General features: G+C 42.6%; 1 protein-coding gene across 1 annotated transcript in view; it reads left to right on the top strand.

Annotated features, from left to right (window-relative positions):
• FBXO32 (F-box protein 32) overlaps positions 1-27315 on the top strand; it is a 41218-nt gene extending 13903 nt beyond the window's left edge. The window contains exons 3-9 of the mRNA XM_054985216.1: positions 909-958; positions 2991-3083; positions 13784-13877; positions 15222-15406; positions 19349-19531; positions 21067-21210; positions 21943-27315. Coding sequence (XP_054841191.1) covers positions 909-958; positions 2991-3083; positions 13784-13877; positions 15222-15406; positions 19349-19531; positions 21067-21210; positions 21943-22032 — 839 coding nt within the window. The 3' untranslated portion in view covers positions 22033-27315. The remainder of the gene's footprint in view (positions 1-908; positions 959-2990; positions 3084-13783; positions 13878-15221; positions 15407-19348; positions 19532-21066; positions 21211-21942) is intronic.
• Positions 27316-27840: the final 525 nt, after the last annotated feature.

The following is a 27840-nucleotide window of genomic DNA, read 5'->3' as shown; positions in this document are numbered from 1 at the left end:
TTGTGGCCTGGTTAATGTGTATAAGGGAATGTGGTGGTAGAATGGGCTGCCCCATTTGAGGTTCTGAGTGATGGGTTCCATCTTTGAAAATTACTTCACAAATGAAGCCCCCCTGCAGATAGAAAACGAAATGGCAGCATTCTATACCCGCTTTTTTTTTCCTTTGCAAGGAATTTTCAACAGCAAAGAGCATTCCAGAACTCTTGACAGGCATTCTGAAAAGATGTGGTTTGTTCTACCACCACAGACCTCTCTCATTTTCCTGCATGTGTGAACTAGGCCTGAAATGAAACACTTAGAAACAGGATATCTTCTTGTTCTACTCAAACACCTGGTTCCATCGTTCCTTTGATTCAGATGTAGATAAATCCATTCTATTTTACATAAGATGTTCAAATAATACATTGTGACAAAACCTATCCTAGTTTTATGCAAATCGTAATATAAAGGTAATATTAATTTCTCCACACGCTATTATGCTTTTTTCTTTTTAGAATTGTGACTTTGGATGGAAGGGTGGTGGCTTGGATTCGCACCGGATCTCGTACTTCACCAGAATTAATAAAACCAATGGTTAGAATATCCAGCAATTTCTTATCAATTTGAGTAGCTAGTAAGCCACATTATTTTTGTCAGGACCCAAGGAACAGAAGGCTCATAATAAATTCTGATACATAGTTTGTTTATAATTAATTTATATGCTAATTAATTTATATGCTATCTTCAGCAACACTGCCTGAAACTTTGTTGTTCCAATGCAAAGACTTCAGAAGCAAAATGAATCACCTTTGTTCTATTTTCTGCTTTTCTGCAATGGGAAAAAAATTAAAACCCAGGTAGAAAGCAGTACATTTGGAATGGGATCAGAATTTGTGGTTTTAAGGCAATTATGTTTTCCATTTGAACAGATTTTCATCAAGAAAAATGGATTTACGTTCACAAGGGAAGCACAAAAGAAGTGAGTATACTAGTTTAATTTTATCTAATACAACATACTCTCCCTCCATGCATCACAGCAGGTGCGGCTTATAACTGTCTTGTAATGGCTAAGACCCCAGTCATCTACACTTTACCCCCAGGAAACCAGGTACTCATTTTACCAACCTCGGAAGGATGGAAGGCTGAGTCAACCTTGAGCCGGCTACCTGAACTCAGCTTCCGCCAGGATCGAACCCAGGTCGTGAGCAGAGCTTGGGCTGCAATACTGCAGCTTACCACTCTAGTGTAGATGACTGGGGAAGGCAATGGCAAACCACCCCTTAAAAAGTCTGCCATGAAAACATCATGATGTGACGTCCCCCCTATGGGTCAGCAACGACTCCGTGCTTGCACAAGGGCTTACCTTTACCTAATGACTAAGACCAGAGTATCTTTTATTGAAGGTGTTTGTTTGGGTCTAGGAACTAAGCCAGTGATCTCCAACTTGGTGTCCAGGGGAACCGTGGTGCCAGCCTGTGTGTGTCTTGTGTCCAAAGCAAAGAGCCAAATCCTGGCTTTTTTCCACTTCACTGGAGCATGAAGTGCTTCAAGAGATTCCAGAAGCATTACCTTACCTTTGCATCTATAGGGAGCACCTGTTTGGAAACAGGTGCCTCCATCATAAGAAGATGCTTGGCTCGGAACCTCCCAACATTTTGAAATCCACCCTCCCCGCCCCCTCATGGCAGCTATTTTATGATTGGTCCCTCCTCCAATGGTAACCATTTTGTTGTGGTGCCCGCTAAGCTTTCTCAGAATTCCACAGACTCAATAAGTTTAAGGACCTCGGAACAAAACTACCCGTTTAAGAGAATTGTAAGATCTTGCTCTACGGGGATTGTACCACTTTAGCCCATAGCTGGGCAGCAGTGTATATGAAACTTTTCATGCTGTTTTGAAAAATAAAGACTATGGAAATCTAGCTTGTTATGGGAGAGCGTTCTAGCTTAGTCCTTTCTTTGACATGTGCTCATCTTCTGTTAGCAGAAGGTGTTTGATGTGAAGGTGCGCTAATCGTGATATTTCCCTGCTTGCATTCTGAAGTGATATAACACGAGGAGGGCTGTTCTGTGTAGCTCAGCAGAATATGTAGCTCAGCTGTGAGAGCTCCTCTTCTCTGTACGTTGCACCGTGGGAATCTTGGATGTATGGGCAGCCAAGAGGGGCCAGTAAAGAGATTCTTTCAGCTGCTCTGGGGCGCCTTCCTTTTGAGGGGTCTGCCATAGTTGGAACATGTAGAGGCAGCCATGTGTTCTGTAATGTCTCATTTTGATTTGGTTTCACGGATCAGTCCAACTGCTATGTTTCAGGAGGCCAGCACGGAGTACCCAAATTCTCTTAATCGGGGTTGCATTCCGAAATTATGACAAGCAGGGTTTTGTTGGCGTTGGGCACAAATACAGCTTGTTTGTTTGCTGTGTTTCCACCTTCCCCATCCTTTCTCCAACTCTCCTTCTAGCACACAGAACTCGATTAATCAAACCAGGAAGCTTTCAAACTCCAAATCCCCGTGACATCCAAATGTGGGTGCCCGACCTCATAGTTTACACCCCGCAAACTGTGATTAAACCAAGGCTCAGAATTCTGATTTGTGGGTAGAAAACAAATTGTCATTTGCCCAGGCATTTGGACATTATGGAAAATTGGACTTTGATCAGACTGGAAAGTTTTCAGTCAAGCTCTGAGTGTGTGAGGAGGAAAGAAGAATGAGGGGAGTGGACATCCACAGCAAACAAACAGTGTTCATACCTAAGGGAAATGTAATTGCAACTGAATGCAGCCATCGCATCCTATAATTGTTTTCTACCCTGTGCAATCCTTGGGAGTGCCCAAACTGGGTGCATGAATAGATTTCAGTTCTTTTCTCTAAAATACGCATACTGTGTTAACATTGGAGCCCAGTCGCTGGTGGTGTAAGCCTTTCCTTTGACACCGGCGTTAATGTGGTATGACAGTTCAGAATCTTTTAATACAAACCCCTCACGAATTTTCGTTCTTCCCTCTCTTCTCAGCGTCATGGCTACTGCACCCTTGGAGAAGCTTTCAACAGGCTTGATTTTTCAAGTGCTATTCTGGATTCCAGGCGCTTCAACTATGTTGTTCGGGTATGTAGATGTTCTGCTCCACTGAAGCATTAAACCTAGATGCAGCTTTCAGAAAATTCATGCATGAGAGGCAAAACATGCTGAACTCACAGAAGTGTCTGCGTATTACAGCCTTCGAACAATTTATTCCAAAATAACCTTAATTACAGTGAGCAGTCATCCTGCAGTGAGCAATTTGAGGAGTACAAACAAAGCAAAACAGCAAATCATCTTCTGATAGACAGGTGTGCGTTTTAGGAGAATTGTCTGTGTGGTCTGGATTGCTCATATTGCTAGATTCAGTTCAAGTACTGATAGGTTTGATTTCTTTTCTGGTCATTGGACTTCAACAATGAAATCCTGAGCAAAGTTACGCTGGTCTAAGTCCACTGATTTCACTGGGCTTAGACTGGAGTAACTCTGTTTAGGATTTCACTGTAAGTCTCTTAAGCTGCTATCCTTGTTTAGGAGAAAGTCTTGGTGGATTTGGTAGGACTGGTTACTGCGTCAATGCTACCTGACTGGGGTCTACAGTTTTAAACACAAAATGGTACATTCAGGGCTTTTTTTCACCTGGAACACTGTGGAACGGAGTTCCAGAACCTCTTGAAAATGGTCACATGGCTGGTGGCCCCGCCCCCTGATCTCCAGACAGAGGGGAGTTTAGATTGCCCTCCACACCGCTGAGTGGCACGGAGGGCAATCTAAACTCCCCTCTGTCTGGAGATCAGGGGGCGGGGCCACTAGCCATGTGACCATTTTTTCCGAGGGCAACCCACTGAGTTCCACCACTTCTTTTCCCAGAAAAAAAGCCCTGGGTATATTGTTTATGCATTCAAGAGTCATGGAATAGGCAGCTGCAATAAGAAAAGGATAGAATATAACTGGTAATGATAACTTTGAAAGGTTTAAATGAAATGTAGGAGGCTAGCTCCTTAAGAACAAATGGTCCACCATTATAATTGGGAAGGAAACCCTAAGAACCGGAGAACATCTAAGCTGTTTTCAGGCCTGTCCCTGAAAAGCTACATGACGAGAAGATGTTGGGGCTGTTAGCCAACTTTGGAGTGCAGTTCTAAGTCAGCATTCATCATACTTTTCAACTTGTAAACAGGGACACTCTTGTATATTTCTATGAAGCTGCCTTATTTATAATAATAATATACCGTCCTTCAGGACAACTTAACGCCCACTCAGAGCAGTTTATAAAGTAATGATAATACTTTGTATTATCCCCACAATAAAACACCCTGTGAGGTGGGTGGGGCTGAGAGAGTTCCGAGAAGCTGTGACTGACCCAAGGTCACCCAGCTGGTTTCAAGTGGAGGAGTGGGGAATCAAACCCGGTTCTCCAGATTAGAGTCCTGCCGCTCTTAAGTGACTGACTCAAGGTCACCCAGCTGGCTTCAAGTGGAGGAGTGGGGAATCAAACCCGGTTCTCCAGATTAGAGTCCTGCCGCTCTTAAGAGAATTACCCAAGGTCACCCAGCTGGCTTCAAGTGGAGGAGTGGGAATCAAACCCGGTTCTCCAGATTAGAGTCCTGCCGCTCTTAAGTGACTGACTCAAGGTCACCCAGCTGGCTTCAAGTGGAGGAGTGGGGAATCAAACCCGGTTCTCCAGATTAGAGTCCTGCCGCTCTTAAGAGAATTACCCAAGGTCACCCAGCTGGCTTCAAGTGGAGGAGTGGGGAATCAAACCCGGTTCTCCAGATTAGAGTCCTGCCGCTCTTAACCACCACTACACCAGACTGGCTGTAATGTAAAAACATTATCTCATCCAGTTCCATATTGTCTATTGTATAGGGGCTGTGTTATGCATGTAGTAGGCCCTATGCTCAATTCCTTCCACTTCCTGTTAAAGTATCTTCAGTAATAAGTATTGGGAAAGATACTTTCTCCACTTGAGAACCTGGAGAGCCGTTACCTCAGAGCAAACCATAGGGAACTAGCTGAACCTATTATCTAATTCATTATTAGGAAGCATTAGTCTGTGTTTCATGATGGGCTACATGGGAATGTATACAGCAAATATCTAGGACTACTGTAAGTGGACCTTCTAAAGTGGTGCACTTCTAAAGACTTATCCAGAATCACGAGGGGTCAAGTTGAGGTACAAGCCCTATTGCGATTAAGTTTGAGGAGGCCTTGGAATGGTGCTCCGGTGTGGTGGTGGAGAGTGCCCTCAAGTCATCGCTGACTTGTGGCAACCCCTGGCACGGTTTTCATGGCAAGAGTCTAACAGAGGTGGTTTGCCATTGCCTGCCTCTGCGACCCTGGTCTTTCTTGGAGGTGTCCCAATTACTAACCAAGGCCGACCTTGCTTAGCTGCTGAGATCTGATAAGATCAGGATCACCTGGGCTATCCAGGTCAGGGTAGTGCTCCAGTACTCTGTTGTTAAAATCGCCCTCTTTTTTGTTGGAAATATAATGTCTTGTGTGCAGAGAAGGCAGAAGACACAATACCTGCAGGGAGCAGCAAATTTGACAGTTAGATAGATGCCAAGATGGGATCTTTCTTTCCTCCTCTGTTCTGTCCTTCTTGCATGTCTCCAGATTGGCATTCATAGGCTACTTCCTGCTTCCTTCTTCTGCTCGGAAATCCCTCTCTCCCAGTTTACTGAGGCAGCTCGTATCTGTTCTGTTTCTCTTAGCTGTCTGTCGGAGTTGTAGTTCCTGAATAAACTCTCTTCATTCACTCTTTAATCAGACTCCAGATCATTCCTCAGATATACCAAAGCCTACATTTTTGAGGTGGGGTGGGGAGGGGCGGAAAGTGAAGTTGTAGTATAGCTGCAGTTTGAGTAACTCTCTGGTACAAAAGTTTTGAATATTATTTGGTTCTGTGTAGTGAGAAGAATTAGTGAACAGAAGCTATTTGCACTTTAGGAGGTTGTTATTAGGTGCTCCTGTAGCATTGTGGTTTCCAGAAATCTTGGCACATGTCACTGGGAGCCTCTAGCCATTGCTAACCTGTCTTGCAGTCTTCTGTCCTGTAAAAAACCAGAATGTTGAAGGAGGCAAGAGACAGGCACAAAGTCACAAAGACACAGCTTCTTCTTATGTGCACGTCTTTATTATTGTCCCTTCATTGAACTGGGCTGGTGGAATGCCAGGCCTAAGGTCATGGGAATGAATCCAGGATGTAAGAGATAAGTGGGTGGTTGTCCAAGAAATGAGCAAAATGGGTAGCGCCATGTGCATCTGTGCACAGCGCTGAGCATATTTTTCATGTGTAAGTCAGCAAAATTTCCCATAGTTAAGAACTGCACAATATATCGGGCAGGAAATTTTGGTTGTCTGTGGCCTGAATCATTTCCTGGGGACTTGGCAAGATATGTCTCGGGATGACACTTTGGCTTTTAAATTTTAAATTGGGAGACTCTTGTTCCTGAAATTGGATGGAAGAATGCAGCCGTTTTTACTGACTCATGCTTTTTAAAAGTTGTGTTGATGGAAAAGCAGGAGGAGTTGAGAATGGCCCAAAATAATTTTGCCCACAACTTGCTTCTCAGTAGGTCCCATGGTACAGCTGTTTAAATCTGGAATTGGTCACCACTAGCTTTTTGAGAGACGGAAAATCATGAGGAATGGCAACAGGGAATGGGAGAAAGTGTGCATTAAAAGTGCAACATGCTCAAATCACAAAAATCTACTTTGGATGGGTCTCCCAGAATTTTAATGAAACACTTGGGCATTCATTCCTGATACATTTTTTCACCTCAAGTTTTCCCTCATGGGGTTAAAAAGCCAGTAGAAATTATATATTTGAAAAACCCCTTAAACGGCTGCATGGTTTTGCAATCCACTCATGTATGTTTTAGCAAACCTTGAGAAATCAGCAATTGTTTATGGCCCCGATGAACTGTGTGGGATTTCTGAGGAAGGGAGGTTTAATGCCTTTTGCTTTCCCCCACGATTAGTAGAAGCGGAATACCCAACTTTTTATGAACGTATGCAAGTCGTGGCATTATTAAGCATTATTATTACAATTTTTTTAAACTGACACAGAATAGACGTAGCTCAGCTCCAGTCGCGAGGATATTAGCAGGAAAAGTAAAAAAGTGAGCCAGTCTATACATTATGGAAAATGAGGTGAAAAATTCTTGAAAGTGTCGATACAATTGCAGGTGGGGAGAAGAATTCATAATTCTAAATGTTTCTTAAAATCTTCTTCCATGTAAGTAACTCAGCACAGGAGGCCTGATGTCTAAATTTATTTTACTTTCTTAAATGCAACTTCTTAAGAGAGATAAATCATTAAAAAAAAAATCTCCCCTGCAGTCTAGAAATGGTCCCATCCAGAATCCAACCACTTCATTCTCTGCAGTGTGTAGACAGGTTCTAAATTTAGGTCTTTTCCAAACATTCCCCTTTACTGGCATGCAGAAGTTACAGCATTTAAGAACTAATAACTGTGTTTTTCTTCAAACAATTCCTCTATTTCCTGGCATCTCCGCTCTAGAGCGCTAGTTATAGATTCAGAACTCTAATTCAAACAAGCTGGTGGTTTGGCAAAAAGGAAACAAGTCTTCCATCGAACCACTGTAACTCAAATAAAAACCCGATGTTTTAAATAAATTGATTGTATCAGCCAAGTCTCTGGTGAATAGTAGCTCACTTTATAAAATACCACATCGATAGCAGGACTAGGTCCTAGAAGACTTTGAGGAAGTATCTTTATAAGAACCTGAGAGACAAATTGTTGATTGCCAAATGCCCATCTGAACTCGTGCCATGGGCTTGGCACAATGCTACTGGCTTCCTCAGTTGCGTTAAAAGTCCGACTCCTGACAATTCACAATCACTTTTGGCATAAGCTGGGGAGGGATAGAATAGGGAGAGCGCTAACAGGAAATCAGTTGTGGCTTTGGGTATGGTGGCTAACTTAACCTCCAGTAGCTCAAGCACAATTCTGTTGGGATTTCATATTACAAAATCTTTGTCAAAATAAGAGCAAGATTCGAATCCAGTTGTACCGTGTGGACCAACGAGATTTCCAGGGTGTAAACTTTTGAGAGTTAAACTCCCTTCATCAGATAAAAGTAGGAATGGAGATCCCTGAGCACTTATATCCTAATCAGAAGGTGGAAGGGGTGTTGCAAAGAAGGAAATCAGGATACAAAGATTAAATGCAAAATGCATCACAAATTTGTAAATTTCTAGTTTTCATGTTTTGGGGGAAGGGAGAAATACCTCAAAAACCCGTGGGCTCATTTATCCTAGGGTCCAAGTTTTTTTGATACTTGATGAATTGATGAATTCATATAACTTTGCCAGAACCAAATGAATTAATAGGATAAGGGATTTGAGCACAGTCCCAGTGCAGGGAATGCCAGGGAGTAAGGTGATTTTAATCCCCCAATGCAGGTGGCTTTAGGGACTAACTACATAATACATGGTCATTGGACCTTGGTGGCCCTTTTGAGGGCAGAAAGATGAGATATACATTTTGTTAAAATAAAATAAATCGGAGCAGGTCTGCCACTAATACTTTCCATCAGACCTGCGCTTGCAAGTTTCCCCATGGGGAACCCAGAGCGGAACTACAAGTGACAAAAGGCACAGGTTGGACACTTGTCAGCTTCCCTCAAGTTCTGATGGGAAATGTAGGCATCCTAGTCTTGCAGCTGTAATGGAGAGCCAAGCTGTAAAACCAGGATGCCTACATTTCCCATCAAAACTTGAGGGAAGCTGACAAGTGTCCAACCTGTGCCTTTTGTCACTTGTAGTTCCGCTCTGAGTTCTCAGGCATACTGTAACAATTCCAATCAGCTCTTTGGCATGCAAGGAGAGGGTACTCAGTCATTCTCCCCTCCATTGTCCCCCCCACCATGTGGTGCTGTTTGCTCCATTGCAGAAAGTTTACACATGGAGGCCCCAGCAATATAAATAGCACCCTAGGGGGCTGTTTCAGGCCGGGGAAATGGTACAGGCAGGATACTGTAATCCCGTCTTCTTGTGTACCCCAATCCAAATAAAGCCCCCCCCCCCATGCTCAGTGGGGAATTTGCAAGCACATGTGGTTCATGCAGATCCAGGGGAAGTATGTGTAAGGCCCTTATGCAAATGGTTTGCTAGTTGAGAAAATCAAGCGCATTCGTAGTTGTATTGTCTACCATTGCTTTGTGTCTGATCCTGGCAACTCCCATTTTAAAAAAAATGGGGAAGGAACAGAGGAAATATCTTTTTACTTGATTTGCTCAAGTAGAATGATACATGCATGCCAGTCACAGCTAGGGTTTTCAGCTCTGTGCTAGGAGATTTTAGGGGTGGTGCCTGGAGGGGTGAAGTTTCAGGAGGAAGTGATGTCACTTCTGGGTGAGGCTCTAGGAATTTCCCCCAGTTTCTATGGTGAAGACTGTAGAGACCAGGAGAAATTCCTAGAGTGTCGCCATCAACCCTGCCCCCCCTGTTTTTTCTCTCCTTAGATTATTGAGGGAGGGATTGGGGAGTTGCCTGCTGCCAACGGGCAAATGGCAAGTCTAGTCACAGCTATGATTGCCCTCACTGTTCAGAGAGCAACGGAAGATGGGAGCAGGCTTGTTTTTCAACAAAACAATAGGGTATAATACGACAAGCCCGTTTTGTTTCCTCTCTCTGGCTGGAGACTTGCTTTTTAAAAAACTGAACTTTCGGAAGCTGGGCCAGCTGTCGGTTCAAACTTGCGTTGAGTAGCACATCCAGAACCCAGACAAAACACATACAGCTTCATCAACAAACCGGTTTATTTAATAACCTGTATATCCTGCTTTATCCAGTCAATAATCTCAGAGCAGCTCTTGAGACAGCAGAAACCATAAAAGCATTGCAAGAAGCAACAATGAGGCATGTCAGAGTAAAAATTAGTAAACCCCTGAGGTGGAAGGACAAAAGATGTTAGGGTAGCTGCTATGCACTGCTTCTTCTCTTATGTATTCTGCTATGTGAGAGACGACAGGCAGCCGCCCTGTCCTCTGTTAAACAAGAGAGAAGAGCAACCTGCTCAGCGAGTGGAGTGGGCCATCACTTCTTGAATTTGCAAGCCTGAGCAGATCTTTCCCTGCCTTCCATCCCAGTTGTCCACTTATCAGACACCCCTGCTTGCTTTCTGAGGTGTCCGTCCAGTCCAGGCAGATGACAGCTACACAATCCTTGCTCTGCAAGAATGTGCCATGTGATATGCTGGAAGCAATGTTTTGCTGGGATGACTCGCTCTCACCGCCAATACAAAAGGCAGAACTGGTTTATGATGTTAGGAAATCCAAAGATCTCAATTCCAGGGGGATAGCATTACGGTGCGTATGACTGGCACAGCAGGGTGGGCTGCCGTCCCAGCGGAGTGATGAAGTTTTTAGTGCAAGCAAACAAGTATTAATTTAAAATATTTATATTTCTCCTGAGCGCTATCATTAAAAACAGATATAAAACACATTAAAACCATGCTAAAAACCAACCTCCCTGCCCCATTAGCAGAATATTTCCACCTTTGCCTAGGCTCAGGTGAGAGAACGCTTGTTGAGAGAACTCCTCTTATGCTAGATTTTTGTGTTCATACTTCTTGCTGTAATATTTTTGAATTAATAGTTTGGGGGGAACAACAGCAGGGAGACCTTGAGGATTTGGGAAAGGACATGGTCCACCCACTAGATGTGTGTTTGGAGGCTATGTTGCCAATGGTGTATTTTTGATAGATTTTGTAAACCAGTGTGGGGGATAGGGTGCCGTACTAGGATCTGGGAGACCCAGGTTCGAATCCTCACACTGCCATGGGAGCTTGTTTTGTGACTTTGGGCGACTTCTCTCGGCCCAACCTACCTCACAGGGTGGTAGCTGTGAGAAGAAAATGGAAGAAGGGAGAATGATGAACACTGCCTTGAGCACCTTGGGGGAAAGGCGGGACAAAAACAGACATAATAAATAAATCATGAAGAAAGCCAGTCTACAGCTTTCTAAAATAAATAAAGCATTATTTCTCTCTCCAATCTTCACTTAAAAAAAATACTTAGAACTGATTCCACGGTGTATGGTGCAGTCCTCATGTGATCATACTATTTCAACTATTCCCTGTGTGGTTGCGCAGCTAAAAACTTCTCTGTGTGTAATCTCCCTTGACTAGTGTGCAAAGAAGATTGGTTAGGCTGGAAGCCTAGACTATTTGAAAAATGCATTTCTCTCTCTCTCTCTCTCTCTCTCTCTTTGCCTCTTAATTCCTCCAAAATGTTGAGTCATAAAAATAAACCAGATTAGCTGGTATTAGACAGTTTGGCAAATTAGCATGTACTCCCGTCACCCTTAGTTGATGCCAGTCATGTGGTGTGTGAGGTATTAATAGAATGCCCATGGTAGAAGAGCCATCTGTTGACATCCCAAGTTAGCTGGGAAGATAAACAGAAGAATGGATCAGTTGCCCTAGGCTATGCTGCTGTCTTGAGGTGACAGTCACATGGTGGTGACATTGCTGAGTAAATTGGACAAGTGGTTAAAACAGTCCCCCTTTCTCTCTCCCCTGCTTCTACCTTTCCTCTTCTTCCCATGTGCTCTGTGCTTATGTGTAAAAGAAATGCCTATTGTTATTTTAACAGGGCAAAGCAGCACAGCCAGGACTTAACATTTTTTGCTACGAATTTCTGATCTTGGTCTGACCAACAGCAGACAACCAGATGCTTGTCAGAGCTCAACTAGCAGTGAAATGTCATGGCTTTCTCCTGTTGGTTGTTCCCAGCTTCTGGTGCTTAAAGGCACACTTCCTCTGTACATGGAGGTTCCATTTAGCTGTCACAGCCAAGATCTTGCCATTTGTGATATAATAATAATATCAGCCTGTTACCATGTATAGGATATCTCAAAAAGTGTAGGATTATTCGACTGGCTGTCTGATTGTACGCGTAGGAGCTGATGGCCCATGTGGATGAATTTATGCATATCTAAGTAAAGTGTATTGTATGCAACTTGATGATAAAATGTTAAATGAACTGAAATTCAGCACAACTCACATGAGGCTCTGTCCCCTCTGTGAAGCTCTGTCCTCAACCCTTTCATCCCTTTTAGGGTAATATGATCTCTTCTTCCATACAGTGATCAATATTTGTCTAAATTGGAATGCATCTTCCCTCGCCCCCCGCCCAAATAAGATGAAAAGTGCCCCTTTCTGCACTTTTCCCAGTGCTAGAGAGTCGAGAGTTCTGCAGCAGGAGTGGGGAATCTGAAAATTCCCCTCCCCATTCATGGAAATCCTCAATGGGATCCAATCAGGGTTGCCATCTCCGAGTTGGGGAATTCCTGGAGATCAATTGTAATTCTGGGAGGTCTCTAAGACCCACTTGGAGGTTGGGAACCCTAGAACCAAGCCATTAAATGTTGGATAAAACACCAGAGACAGAAGTTGTATAATACCTTTTATCAGGTCCTACCCAAACAGTATACATCGTATGATAGCTTGGTTGATCCTAAATAAAAGGTGTTAAGCAACTCCTGTTTCTGGAAATTTCAGAAGACCCAGTTACTTATAAGCTTTGCCTATTATTAGGTAGAGAGGCATCTTTTCATCAGTTGGAAAGGGAGCCAAACGTAGGATAAAATGCAAGACTTTATTACAAAATTAATAGTACAGTCTGGATAGCCCAGGAAAGACTGATCTTGTTAGATCTCAAAAGCTAAGCAGGGTTGGCTTTGGTTAGTAATTGGATGGGAGACCTCCAGTGAAGACCAAGGTTGCAGAGGCAGGCAATCGCAAACCACATCTGTTAGCCTTTTGCCTCGAAAACCCCACCCGGGGGGGGGTCACCATAAGTCAGCTGTGACTTGAGGGCAGAATTTCATTTTCATGCAGAGTTATGTCAGTCTAAGCTCTAAAATCAATTAGCTTAGACTGATGTAACTCTTCATAGATTGCACCCCAAAAGATTTACACTGCAGCAGCATATCTCCCAATGCTTTGAGAATGAACATCTCTTATACTCAGGACCCAGACGGCAACAGCTGAAGCCCAAACTCTGTCTGCTTCTTGTTCCCGTGGCTCAATTCAGACATTGTGGGCAAACCTCTAAAGAAGCTTAGCTGTTCTGCATGATGTCTGAATTGACTAACCATGATTTGCAGTCAGCTGGCAAGCCAGACCAAGAAACCATGGTTAGCACAAACCAAGCCAGGTTTTGTTCTAACCATGCTTTGATGTGGTATCTCAATAGACAAACCATAGTTGTGGCTGTTGATCTGTCTGGGAGGGCAGAATACTAAGCAGGCGAAAACGAAAACAGATAGATGGTTCTAAAGCATGGTTTGCAGGTATGTTTGGAAGTTCAGACCATCGTTTGCAAACCCTGATTGGCTTCTCAACTATGGCGTGATCTTGAGCAGAGCAATTTTCTGGGTACTAGTTGAAAGACTCTGTTTGGTGTCATGTTTTGCAATGATCACATAGGAACTGGGGTCTAGCAGCTCCCCAACTGCACCTCTTCATGATGTTTCCGCTCACAGCAAAGATTAGATGGCAGCAGTCTGGTTTTCTCCACTGTCACTTTTAATGGCTTGGCTTAGCAATTAAACCTATGGGAAAAGTCAGATAGATTGGTATCACTTAAGCTCCTGCGTCTGCCTTCACTTTCTGACTCTTCTGCCTATCTTAAAAAAAAAAAGAGTCCATCAACAAACAAACGTCTGAACTGTTTTACTGTGCGTCATGTGACGAGATTAGAAAAGTATCTTTGTACTCTAAAGCTGAATGTCTTTATTTTTATCCACAGCTGTTGGAACTGATAGCAAAGTCCCAGCTCACATCACTGAGCGGAATCGCCCAGAAAAACTATATGAACATCTTGGGAAAAGTAGTTCAGAAAGGTAAAAAAAAAACCCCTAAACTCCAAAATGCTGCAAAACCTAGGGGTTAGCACTCGGTAAGGAACAGCCCAGATCAAGGCATGTTTTACTTAGAAGTAAATTTCATTAATTTCAGGGTTCCATGCTCTACAGAAGCTTGTTTGGAAGTCTGATTGAATTCACTTTAATAGGGCTCAGGGAACCTAGTCGTTGTGAGGTTTCAGTGGAGAGAAGAACATCCTGTGCTCCCTGGAGGAAGGGAATGATTTTTAAAAAGGGAACAATAAATCAAAAATACAACTGAAAAAGGATCAGGCTGTTCACATGAGTGGATGGACTTCCATACAAAATAATTCCTACACAGACAAAATGAGCATGTTGGGCAAAGCTAAGGCCCTCTTCTCGAGGTCTAGCTTTTTTGTGTGAAATAGCTTTTTAAAAAAGTTTGTTTAAGTATTTCTGTGACCTGGATAGTCCAGGTGAGCCTGATCTCGCCAGATCTCAGAAGCTAAGCAGGATCGGCCTTGGTTAGTAATTGGATGGGAGACCTCCAGCAAAGAGCAGGGCTGCAAAAGCAGGCAATGGCAAACCACCTCTGTTATTCTCTTGCCATGAAAATCCCACCAGGGGTCGCCATAAGTCAGCTATGACTTGAGGGCACTCTCTACCACTCCTCATTTAAGTATTTACACTAAGCTGCTTTATATTGAGTCAGACCCTTGGTCCATCAAGATCAGTATTGTCTACTCAGACTGGCAGCAGTTCTGTAGGGTCTCAGGCAAAGGTCTGTCCCGCTACCTACTACCTGACCTTATAACTGGAAATGCCAAAAACCTGGACCTTTTGCATACAAAGCATATGCTCTACCACTCAGCTATGTCCAGAACCGTGTATTCTTTCTGATCTGTAGTATCCAAGGAGCTTCCAGTAGTAGCTCAGAGTGGCACAGCCCAGACAAAGGTTTGCTATGTCTTTGGGGTCCGGGTATGAATCTTCACACTTGGCGCTCAATTCCTTGCCCTAAGTCAGGATGCCGCAATCTAGAGAATGAATTGCTTTTATGTCCCATTGATAAATCAGTGAAGTGTAATTTCAGTTCTATTTGCTTGGGATTTAAGAGCCACTGACTTTCTCTAGATCTCTACCTAAAGCTTCTCTGATGTAGGAGTGGGTGGGATCTATCCGATCTTTTGTGTTGTGAAAAGGATTCAGTGTCTCACACCTCTTGGGGGACCCTGGAAGCCAATGGTGAGCAGCCGACATGGCTTCCCCGTCCACTCTTTACTGATAAGGAATTCTGATTTGTTTACGGTTCTTTGTTTTTGCTTATCCCTACTTCCCCCCCCTTCTTTCTCCCATTAACAGTCCTGGAAGATCAGCAGAATATCAGGTTAATAAAGGAACTGCTGCAGACTCTTTATACATCCCTTTGTACCCTGGTCCAAAGTGTTGGCAAGTCAGTTCTGGTTGGAAACATCAATATGTGGGTGCACAGAATGGAGACAATACTTCATTGGCAGCAGCAGCTGAACAGTATCCAGATCACCAGGGTAAGTAAGACTCCTGTTCTTTATCTCCGGAGCCCAAAAAGATACCGTTTTGTCAAGTGGCTTGTGGTCCATCTCCCTCTCAAATGCGTGGGTGGGACTGTTTGAGCATTCCCAAACTTTGTATTGAGAGCAAACAGAGAAAAAGAATTCAGGCCGTTTGGATTCGCCATGGTTTTGTGACCTGCTAAGGAGATCTACACACACAAGCAGGTTTTTGCATACATATCACTCACCAAATCAGGAACCATTGGTGCATATCAAAAACTTTTACTAAAATTCTTATATCTTAACCTTTATCAGTTTAGCTCATTTTAAAATGTAGTGCCTGTTTAAGTTATAAACTAATTTTAGATTTGTTATTTGTATACGTTTTTATAAGTCTCAAATTAACTGTACGTATTGTTTGTATAAGCTTTTCTATGCACTTTCCATTGCTAAATCTTTTCTATTTCTAAATAAATTATTCAATCCCTCCCCCCACAATTAAATGTGCATCAGATATGGAGTCCATCTTTTGGCACTACTTCCCCCCCGAGCTGTTTCAGCATTTGAAAAGGTGTGGGTGGGGGGAGACAAGGGTTTTCACATGTCTTACCTGCCGCCGGAACATCATGCAAAACACTCGGAAGACAGTGTCTTCTTGCGTGAAATTGCACCAGGAAGATGCGATTTTGCACGAAACTCCTGGATGGTGTGATTTCGCGTGAGAAGACGTTGTCTTCTGGGTGTTTTGCACGATGTTCCGGCGGCAAGTAAGACGTGTGAAAACAGCCAAGAGTATCTGATCTCAGCTGTGCTGGGGACCTGATCAGGATTGACCCAGGTGCACTGTCAGTTCTAGTTGTGCCCTAGGACCCCACGAGATGTTGGAGTTTTGTAACTTGAAATCCAGGTCTGTTTTTTGCCTGTAAAAAGCAGCTGTGAGCCCTGGCAGGAAGAGGGGGATATGGACCAAGGGTCATGGAAATGGGGGCGTGTGCAATTTCCACAATTAAAAATTCCCCACCCCCAGCTAAGGTCTGGTACTGCCCTGCCCTTCCTGGAGCTTAATGAAACTGCAGGGAGAAGGGCATTTTCAGTCAGGAAAATTGCACTAGGGAAGAGGGAAGAGTTAGAAGTCTGTTGTCTCAGCATGGCGGACGTCCTTTTTTGTTAGGGGCTGGTTTACACATCTGGAGTACAGCATCTTTTAATGTCCCTTGGCTCTAAAAAGTCCCTTTTGCTGTTGCCCTTCAAGGAGGGGCCGGACCTCAGCTTAAAACAGTTGAGACTTGAGGGGGAAAGGAGCGGGGAGGGGAGGAGATAGATGACCTGTATTAAACGCACTTGGCCACTTACAGTAAACAGCCCAAGTGTTTCTGCCATATCTGAAGCAGTGAATCATGTTTTGGAGCAGCCAGGAAATCGACTTGAAAGGACAGTGGGGGGTTGGGTTGGATATATTAACCAAGTAATGCAGTTCAGTGACCGTTTCAGTTAAAAAAAAAAATTCAAAGCTCTGTCAAAGAAATGAAAACTAACTTGTTCTTCCAATCCATCCAGAGTATTTGTTTCTTTGGTATTTGAAAGGGATTAGGAAGAAGAAGAATGTGACTGCTGAGAGAACGATCTCAGTCATCACATTTAATTCTTACTGACTTAAGATTGTGATTGTTTGGCTCTTCTAGTGTCTTTTACACAGGACTGGCCAGCACTGAGTTTAATTTACGTACATTAAAAATGTCTGTCCAGCTTGGAGGTTAGAGGTCGCTTTTACTCTTCCCTTTCTGGTGATTGAGAGCTGTCCCTTCCCATTCCGCTCTCTTGGTAATGTATACATGTTTACTCAAGCAACAATACTGAGGTGCTAAGCCTATGTTTTGACTGCACCCTTTCACACTTCACTCGTCCAGAGGAGTTAGCCATGTTAGTCTGTAGTTGCAAAATAGTAAAGAGTCCAGTAGCACCTTTAAGACTAACCAACTTTATTGTAGCATACGCTTCTGAGAACCACAGCTCTCTTCATCAGATGCATCTTTGTCAGATGCATCTGGCGGGGAGGGCTGTGGTTTTCGAGGGCTTGTGCTGCAGTGGAATTGGTTGGTAGCTGGACTCTTTTTGCTTTTGCTACTACAGACTAACACGGCAAACTCCTTTGAACCTTTACAGTAGCAAACTGATCCCCGCATCAAAAGGATCTGTTTGCATCTCCAAATCAAAGGAGTTGTTTGCATCTCCCCTCTCCTCCCCCCTCCCCTCTCCTTCTCTATATTTGACCAGTTTCTGTTGGCCCTCCATGCATCTGAGGAAGAGAACTGTGATTCTCGAAAGCTTATACTACAATAAAATTGGCTAGTCTTAAAGGTGCTACTGGACTCTTTTTGATAGTTTACTGGGACTCTTGTGTAATAAAATGACTCCTCTATAAAAACAATGTCTGTACACAGAAAATTAGCATCAGGGAGAAGGCTGAGATAGAACCCTTCTTAATATGCTGGTTTTCTTAACATGCTGCCTTTCTGTGCATAGGATTTTTTTTTTGTATTTTAAATCCCATGAGGTACACAGACACAAGTTTCCAAGTCAGAAATTCTCACTTCAGACCTGCATAAGACCTAGGCTTATGCAGGAGTGCAAAGTTGGCTCCCAAACTCAAGTGTAAAGGGTCTTGAGAGGAAACAACAAGGGGTGGAGTTGGTGCTTTCACACAAACAAAAGCAGTAACAGATGACGTCTGTGTTGTATGAGGACAGCGGTGCCAACTCTGCCCTGTTCGTTTTACTCCTTCTGATAAGCAGGATGAAACTGCCAAGAATTACCTCACAATTGGCTCAGATAGATTAGAACTGAAGGATGGTAATAGATTGTATCAAAGTTAAATCCTCTGGTTATGCTGCTATGAATTCCTCCAAAATAACCATGGGTATTTTAGTTTGGTAACAATGTCAGGAATTCTATTAGGAATCCATATTCCCTTCCCCAGAGAACTACAGTTACCAGGTTTTCTTGGTTGGAGGGAATAACTATTAAAACGGCACAGTGTAGTGTAGCTAGGGTGGGGTAGGAATAAGAGTGTTACACTCAGACCTGGGACACACAGGTTCAAATCCCCACTCTGCCATAGCAACTTGCTGAATGACTTTGGGCCAGTCACACTCTCTCTGCCTAACCTACCTCCCCAGGTGGTGGTGGTTGTGAGGATAGAGTGGGAAAAGGAGAGAATGTTGTCAGCCACTTTGGGTCCACATTAGGGTATAAATGAAGTACATAAGTAAACCCGGCCAAACCTGTGGTGTAGATAAGTACCAAAAAGAAGCTAATTTTCATTTATTCAGCTGTGGGCTATATTCTTTATTGAATGAAAATTAGCTTCTTTTTGGTACTTATCTACACCACAGGTTTGGCCGGGTTTACTTATGTACTTCATTTATACCCTAATGTGGACCCAAAGTGGCTGACAACATTCTCTCCTTTTCCCACTCTATCCTCACAACCACCACCACCTGGGGAGGTAGGTTAGGCAGAGAGAGTGTGACTGGCCCAAAGTCATTCAGCAAGTTGCTATGGCAGAGTGGGGATTTGAACCTGTGTGTCCCAGGTCTGAGTGTAACACTCTTATTCCTACCCCACCCTAGCTACACTACACTGTGCCATTTTAATAGTTATTCCCTCCAACCAAGAAAACCTGGTAACTGTAGTTCTCTGGGGAAGGGAATATGGATTCCTAATAGAATTCCTGACATTGTTACCAAACTAAAATACCCATGGTTATTTTGGAGGAATTCATAGCAGCATAACCAGAGGATTTAACTCCATACATAAAACTTTAGAATATTGCATTGAAACTTTGGACGAGAAATATCATATTGTAAAGAGTATATGTTCATTAAGTTTTTGAATCTCCACTTGCATTTTCTATAGTAGCTACACTTCACTATTTGCTCTCTTTCTGTCTTTTCCCAGCCGGCCTTTAAAGGTTTAACTTTCACAGACCTGCCCTTATGTTTACAATTGAACATCATGCAGCGGCTAACAGATGGGAGAGACATCGTGAGTCTCGGGCAAGTGACCCCCAGTCTTCACGTGCTCAGCGAGGATCGGCTACTCTGGAAAAAGCTTTGCCACTACCACTTCACAGACAGACAGGTAATAGTAACCAGCCAGCAAGAATGAAGTTTTGGGAAACTTCAAAACAAACTGAGAGCCAGTTTGGTGTAGTGGTTAAGAACATGGGACTCTAATCTGGAGAACTGGGTTTGATTCCTCACTCCTCCACTTGAAGCCAGCTGGGTGACCTTGGGTCAGTCACAGATCTTTCAGAGGTCTCTCAGCCCCACCCACCTCACAGGGTGTTTTTTGTTGTGGGGATAATGATGACATACTTTGTAAACTGCTCTGAGTGGGTGTTAAATCATCCTGAAGGGCGTATATAAATTGAATGTTATTATTATTATTACTATTAACAACAGGGAGTCAGCATGGTATATTGGTTATAATGATGAGCTAGGATGGGGGGAATCCAGGATCAAGTCTCCATTTAGCCACATTTGGGCCACATTCTCTTTCAGCCTTAGCTTATCTTATAGGATTGTCATAGGGATAAAATGGAGGAAAGGGGAAATCTTGTACAGCATTCCAGGAGGGCTTAAGGATAAGGCATGAAATAGACACTAGAAATGTGGCCCCTTAGGTTCTTATTTTAGTTTTGCCCCAAATTTCTTTTCAGTCACTTAGGCCCAAAGTATTTATTTCTGAAGATATTCCATGAAGTCAAGAGGCTCCTGAAAACAAATGTGCAATATCTTCCATCCATTAAACAAATGTGCAATATCTTCCATCCATTAAGTGCCTGAAAACAACTTATACTCTATGGTATTAATGTAAAGAAGGAACGTGTTCGCAGTTCCTATTGCTGAAGAGGCAAGCCACCATTCAAGTTTTAAAAGTGACTTGTCTTTTCAGCAGCTAGAACATCAGTAACAATGTGCACACACACAGAGTCCTCAATGTACAGAATCACATCTCGATGCGGTGTTCTTTCTTTTGTGCATACGTCCCTTTCTTTGGATCCCAATTACACCTCTTGCCATCCAGTTGTGCAATGTTAGTGGCTCAATTGCTTGGTATAATTTTATTTATCATCAGTGTCCGGTAGGCATCTTTCTAAGTGACATACAGGAATATTGTGGTACCTTGAAGCCTAACACATTTTTGTTCTAGGCTCTAGTCCGTAAAAGTTTATGCTGGAATAATTTTTTTAAATGTTAATATTTAAGGGGCCACAGGACTCCTGTTCATTTTTGCTGTGGCAGACTAAATACTATCCTTCTGGAATATTTTCAGCCGCTGTTTGGTATTCATGTCTTCTGTTTGGGCCCCTTTTTCTATTTCTTTAAATTTCTGTGCCGCCTTTCCACAAAGCTCAGGGTTCCACAAGATAATGAATAGTCAAAAATATTAAAACAACATTTGGACATATGTAATTTAAAACCAACAATTAACCAAAACACATAGTTAAACGCAAACACATGATTGTTTTTTAAGAAGTATTTGATTGTGGCATATATTTGTCTCTGAGAGCTTAGATTCGGTAGATCTTGTTTCAGGTATGGATTGTACTGTAACCAACCCTTGAACCCAGGCCTACAGTTCTGCAATTCATTCATTTATTTACATTTCAGATTCGCAAGCGGTTAATCTTGTCAGACAAAGGACATTTGGATTGGAAGAAGATGTACTTCAAGCTTGTGAGATGCTACCCGAGGAAGGAGCAATATGGAGATACCTTGCAGCTCTGCAGACACTGCCATATTCTCTCCTGGAAGGTAGGTGATCATACCCAAGCCGAATAAAATGCAAACCTAATAGCTGTTAATTTTTAAGTTTGGGGTAGAGGATGTGTTGTTTGAGCGTTAGCTCGATATTTGATAAAAAGAAAACTACGAGCTGACTTCCTATACTTTGAGCTTTAATTAGAGAGAGATTTTTTTCATTTATTCGTTTATCCCATACCAAGCCAAAAGTACATTTATAATGTACGAGCAAGATTTAATTCATTTAAGTGATGCAGTAGCCTTTCGTTTTAATTTGCCGCCATTCACTGCAGCATTATTTATTGCAAGATCCACTTTGAGAAGTCAGGGCTGTATTCATCTCAAGAAGAATTATGTCCTTCTTAGACCTCGGACTTTAGTGGACTTTAAAAAGTGTAATGCTGTTCAGGACTGCATGTAAACTCTCTACAGATACACCCAGGGCTTTTTTTCTGGGAAAAGAGGTGGTGGAACTCAGTGGGTTGCCCTCGGAGAAAATGGTCACATGGCTGGTGGCCCCGCCCCCTGATCTCCAGACAGAGGGGAGTTTAGATTGCCCTCTGTGCCGCTCCAGCAGAGGGCAATCTAAGCTCCCCTCTGTCTGGAGATCAGGGGGTGGGGCCACCAGCCATGTGACCATTTTCAAGAGGTTCCGGAACTCCGTTCCCCCGCGTTCCTGCTGAAAAAAAGCCCTGGATACGCCACTAATCATGTAACTGTTTCTAAATTATTTCCCCCTTCTAGGGCACTGAGCATCCTTGTACAGCGAACAACCCAGAGAGCTGCTCCGTTTCGCTTTCGCCCCAGGACTTCATCAACTTGTTCAGATTTTGAACTCCAGGACAATTTCATTGTATCTCCAAGGGACATTTTTTTTTTACTGCTGAGAAAACCTGCTCAGCCTGTATATAGTGTGTAAATATTGCAGTTTGAGGCTCCTGCATCAAGAGGATGATGAGATTTTAGGAGGCAAAGGGAGTTGTGATTCAGGTGGCGTCAGACTCTTTTAAGAACACGGCCTTCTACTAATCAAAACGATGCATGGAAAGAAACTGCTTTGTAAATATGTCTTTTCATAAGAATTGGAGTGAAAGGTACAGGGGAGAGACAGTTCTGCTTAAGGGATTCAGATGGAATGTGCCCTGTATCCATTTGAAATGCCTCTTTGGTTTCAGCACACGGAAAAGGAAAACAGTGTGGTTAGGCTAAAGCTGTTGAACTACTCCCCAATCTGGGTTTTGTTTACTACAGATATTTATACCGAAAATATTTTTAGAATGACATGTATGAGGGAGGGATACATCCTGTATCCTTTTTTTTTTAAAAGAATCAACACAAAATGTACACACCACGCCATTTTCTACCTCTGAAAAGCTTTCCAAACTAATATGCAATGTGAAGTGCTTGCATTGGTGACAGTAACCGTATTTCTTTGGGTTAATCCTTGATTTCTAATGCAGTCTGCTTTCCTTTTTGGCCATATTTGAATAGTCAAGTTCGAAGGAACTTAGAAGAGCCGATACGCTTCGCTGGATACTTCCCTTGGGCTGTGAAAAATGTTGAATGCAAAGAAGAGTTCATGATGGAAACATTGGCTTTTAGGCTGTATCAGTCCTCCGTGTTTTCTAGTGGCTGTATGGCCCATCATGCCCATTTGTTTATACTGTTCTAGACTTTCTCTGATCTCGGTTGACTATGCCACATTCAAACATAGCATGCTGAGAGTGGCAGAGGCAGTTTTGTCTCCTTTTTCCAACAGATTACTTTTTTTTCTCTGATGTGAACTCTTGAAAACATATGAGTGTGCAGGCTTTCAACACTCAAGAGCTTGAATTGGGAAGACCCGACTTGCAAGGCAAGTCGGGTGGTGCCCTGTGACATAATGAACTTACCTTTCCTTCCTCTTTCCCATCCCCAAAGCAGTTTTGAATTTTTTTTTCAGAAAGGGAGCTAACTGTACATGTGATCCCCAAAACAGGAAATAGACATGACTGAATTAGCATTCAGTTAGTTCATACGTGTAATTGTTATGCAATTTTCAAGGTCAGGATTACACTAGATGAAAATTGCTTTTAACTCTACATTTGTCAATAACAGTGTAGGCAGTCTCAATCCAGGTTACTTAAAGGCAGAAGGAGTGACTGTCTAGTCATGAAAGCAATTAAGGTCTCCATTCACTTCAATGGAAGGAACAGCTGTATGTGCATTAAAGTGAATGAGAAAGCTCCCTTGTGCCATTTCTTATGTGTATCAGGGTGGACTCTGGACAGATGTTCTACATCTGTGCAAGGAATTTGCAAGAAGAAGCCAATAGGCAAGGGGTGGTCATGAGCCACTGACAAAAACATTTATAAAAAAGAAAAACAATTTCTCTGTCATGACTTACTTTTGCCCCTGAACATATTTACTTATATTTAATGAGAATTGGAGCAGGGGCTATAGACTTGTAATGTCATACCAATATAAATTTGGAATGGTTTGGTTTGTATGGAATTAATCTGAAATTACATCTGAAATTTGACTCTTAATATTGCGGATCCTGGTTTTGTTAGTTTGCCTGGTAAAATTCCAATGATTTGTATCTAAATGCTGTTCCGTAGGTTTATATCCTAAGGACCACCCAAGGTTTTAACTACAGAATCTGATTATTGTTCTCAAGGAAGAGATTTCTAATTTGGGGAAACTGGGAAAGAAGAACGATGATCAAGATTTGTTCTTTCCCATTGTTTGAATACAATGTATGTAAAATTAAGGTGCCTTGCAAAGGACAAATCTAGAAAGTCAGTATTTGAAGATGAAATTCAAGATGTCAGGAATGAATATTTGAGTTTATTATTGTTAATTAATCTACCAGCCATTCTCTTTGCTGCTTTGTTCTTTTTGATTCTTTTTGCACACTGATGCAAGGCAAATCTCTTAGTAATCCTGTTCAGGTAGTCCTTGTAAGTGCAGGTTAAAAATAGATAGTTGCTGTTCCCTGTAACAGGAATATAATAGCAGGATCCTGACCCTCTTGCAGCATTCCATAGAAAAGCCATATTCTGGCAACTCTTGCACAATCTGTTGAAAAATTGCAACAGAATTGGACTGGGAGATCATTAAAGCCATTGGATTGGTGACCACCATTCTGTTGAATGTTGATCGTTGAGTCTGAGATGAGTATCATAGAGAAATGTGACTGGCTATTGCCTTTGAGTCTATGGGTGGTGTTCATTGGTTATTCAGTAGTATCTTCCCCTGCAAGGCACATACCTCCTGAACACCTCTCTAGCCAGTTAACTAAACACCAGCCCAGAATGGGCCACGTGACTCAAATAAAAAGGTTGTGGCTCTGTCACTTTACCACCTTCTCTTTAGGGCATCTTCTCCCATGTGTCTTGTTGAATGCAAGCATCGCCCAGCCCTTGCTAGGGGCATAAGTAAACCTGCCATCAATAAGTATCAGGAAGTTAATAATGCTACACTTCTAGAGGTATGCGTTGAAGGGAATGTTAGCATACTTGTTCTGACAGCTGACGAAGGAAATGTATTTTGTGGGATGTGCTGTGAAGCCGAAGACATCAGCTGTAGCCTCGTGATCTTTCTGTTGCTAGACTGCACCACTTCAAAGGGCAGGCAGAGGGATTGAATGTATGCTCCCTCCAGCTAAAAAAAGAAAACCCATGTCTGAAAAACCACCATGTCAAGAAAGAAAGTTTGGTCACAACCTTACCAGAGTCTTTCCCACTGTATTTTCAGTGGAAGGACAAAACACACTAACTTTCTTCCCTGTGATGCTGATGTGTTGTTGATGTGCTCGGTTAATACAGTGAGGGTTAGCAGTAGGGTTTAAATGGTTGCACCACGTCAATTTTAGGTAGCAGGAAGCTCTGCTTGTGCTGAAGGAAGGGAGGGAGGTTTTATTGTTTATATGTTTACAGTTGTTACTGTGAATTAGAAGCTGACTTGAGGATATGCTTTTGTGGAACAATGAAGCATTCTCCCACGATGCAATATGAAACAAAGTTTAAATGACATGCATTTTACTGTGGCGGACCTGTGGAGGAAGGCTTCTTGTCATGAATTATTGTTGGTTTCAGCACTGTGAACGAAGAGTGATTCCTTGGGTTCTATCAGACAGGAATTCCATGGAAATTATTTATATCACTACATATCATCCATGGCACATTTCTGCATCAATACTTGAAAAATGTATGATGAGAAAGGAAGGGGGCAATGGTACCTAGAGGCCATGCATATCCGCACAGCAGAATTAAAACTATGTTAAGTTGTGTCCTCGGTCCAGGGAATTCTGGCAACTGTTCTATGAGGAAGGTAGCTAGGGATCTCTAATGGGGACTTCTCAGTGTGGTCATTAAAGTACAACTCCCAGGTAGGATTGCAGACTGCCTGAGAAAAACATGTGCTGTCTCTTTAATAGAGGCATAATGGGATGGTATTTACCAGGTGATGTGGTTTATTTCCATGCCATGAAAAACCTTCCACTGTCCATTTCCACACATCAAACCTTTATTCAAAGGACAGGGCATTCTTCTCTAGGTCTGTTGGCAACTGAACTCCCAGGATTCTTTGAAGGAAATTGACAGTTAAAGTGGTACGAATTGAGTATGTTGGAACAGCAGATATGGCACGTTGAGAATTGTGCTAAGAAGTCAGTGCCGTTTACGAGGGTGAGAAAGAGATCTGAATGTAAGGAAAGGTGGCTTTGGGCGACTGGATCATTACTTGTGGGAGAGGGAGAGAAAGAGCATGCAACTGTATACGTGTTTGTGAAACCGTTTTCATCCATCTTATTACACTAAGTGTAAAACCAGTTAATCTAGAATAGTGAGTGCACATTTTGTTGTTCTTGTGATCCTGTTAATCTTTTCCTACTTCCAAACCACCCCCTAGTGTACAATTTCCTAGTGAATATTGCTGGTCTGTATTATGGCTTTTTATTGTTTTGATTTTATAAAATGTGTGAGTTCTCTACTCTTGAAACACTTATGATTGCACAGGCATTTTCCTATGCAAAGTAAATAAATAAGGTCTGTGCCATGTGTGTCCAGGAAAGTTTTTAATGCTTTTCAGCTGTTGATTGAGGAGCTGAGTTCAAAAGGCCATGTTTCAGAATGTGAGCCCCAAAGGGTGACTGCTTGCCACCCATACAACTACATCCGATGGGTAGTAAAATCCTATTTCCGCACGGCAAGGTGACAAAGATATCCAAGAGAGAACGCATATGGTGGTGGGTTAGTTGATTGTCTATATGAGCGCCTGATCTCTGTGAAATAAGGTCAGCTGCTGTTGAGGAATGTGATTTGAGGGTTCTTATTTCTGCACAACTACGACAACTTTTGCACAATAGAACTCTTAGAGTGTAGTCCACTTTTTCTGTCTACCAGATTACTGATGTCAGGTGGCTTCAGGCCTTGTTTGCATATGTTCTAGACAGGTGGTAGAGTTCTGAGATGTTAGAAGGGACTATACCACTTCAAATGGATGCAGGTGGGGCAGGGGGGATGTCACATTTTTGGATGCTCCCTTACATAAAAAGGTTGTATGCAAGAAGAACACTAGCATAGCAAGAACAAAGAGGGAATTAAACTGGAAATCTTTGTCTCAGATTTTTACAGGCAGGGAACATTTAAAAAAATGGCATCCCCCCACTGCTAATCTGAAGTGATGTACGTGTAGACCAGGCCTAACTTGAAATAGCCCAGGAACATTCCCTATGCAGTAAAATATTTAATAAATCTGACAGAATGTTCTTGAGCTTGAAATCTTCCAATCACTACATGAGAGAGGGGAGGGTGGTGTGGGCAGAGACTTCTCAGCAACCTGTTTCGTGGCTTATTTTAACATCCTAGGGTTTTGCCAGAAGAGAGAGAAAGGTCCTTTAATTATAACTTTTCCTTTTGCTGGCGCTCTTGTTGGCAAAAACAATGGCTTGCTGTAAATGTGATGTCTTTATGACTCTGAAGTTGTGATCCGTTTGTGGATGAGATTGGCTCTTTATGGAGTTATGCCAGCGACATGCAATGCAAAGGGAGGGCAGGCTGGGTTTTGATTTTTTAAAAACAATTTAATTACTGTTAAAAAGCCCTTTAAGAACTTAAATTTACAAGATCTCACCCCCCCACACACAAGAAAACAAGATAATTAAACGCTTTTTTAGGACGTGTGTCTTTAGAGGAACATGAATTCCAGGAAGCTGAATATTGGATTTTCTTTCCTTTTTTACAACTTTTATCAGTAACCAGGGCTTTTTTTCTGGGAAAAGAGGTGGTGGAACTCAGTGGGTTGCCCTCAGAGAAAATGGCCACATGGCTGGTGGCCCTGCCCCCTGATCTCCAGACGGGGGAGTTTAGATTGCCCTCTGTGCTGCTTGGCAGCACGGAGGGCAATCTAAACTCCCCTCTGTCTGGAGATCAGGGGGCGGGGCCACCAGCCATGTGACCATTTTCAAGAGGTTCTGGAACTCCGTTCCACCGCGTTCCAGCTGAAAAAAAAGCCCTGGCAGTAACTTCATAGATCTAGGAGGTATCAGCAAAATAACATGGTGTCTGGGGGGAAGCCTACTGAAGATAATGGGTGTAATTATTTCCTTTGATAAGGGCACTAGTCCAAATAATTTTATTGCCTTGGAGTTCCAGCAAA

The sequence above is a fragment of the Eublepharis macularius genome, chromosome 7 (assembly GCF_028583425.1).
Source record: "Eublepharis macularius isolate TG4126 chromosome 7, MPM_Emac_v1.0, whole genome shotgun sequence".
NCBI classification, from domain to species: Eukaryota; Metazoa; Chordata; class Lepidosauria; order Squamata; family Eublepharidae; genus Eublepharis; species Eublepharis macularius.
The sequence above is the reverse complement of the archived record's forward strand: the minus strand, read 5'-3'. Positions and strand labels throughout refer to the sequence as shown.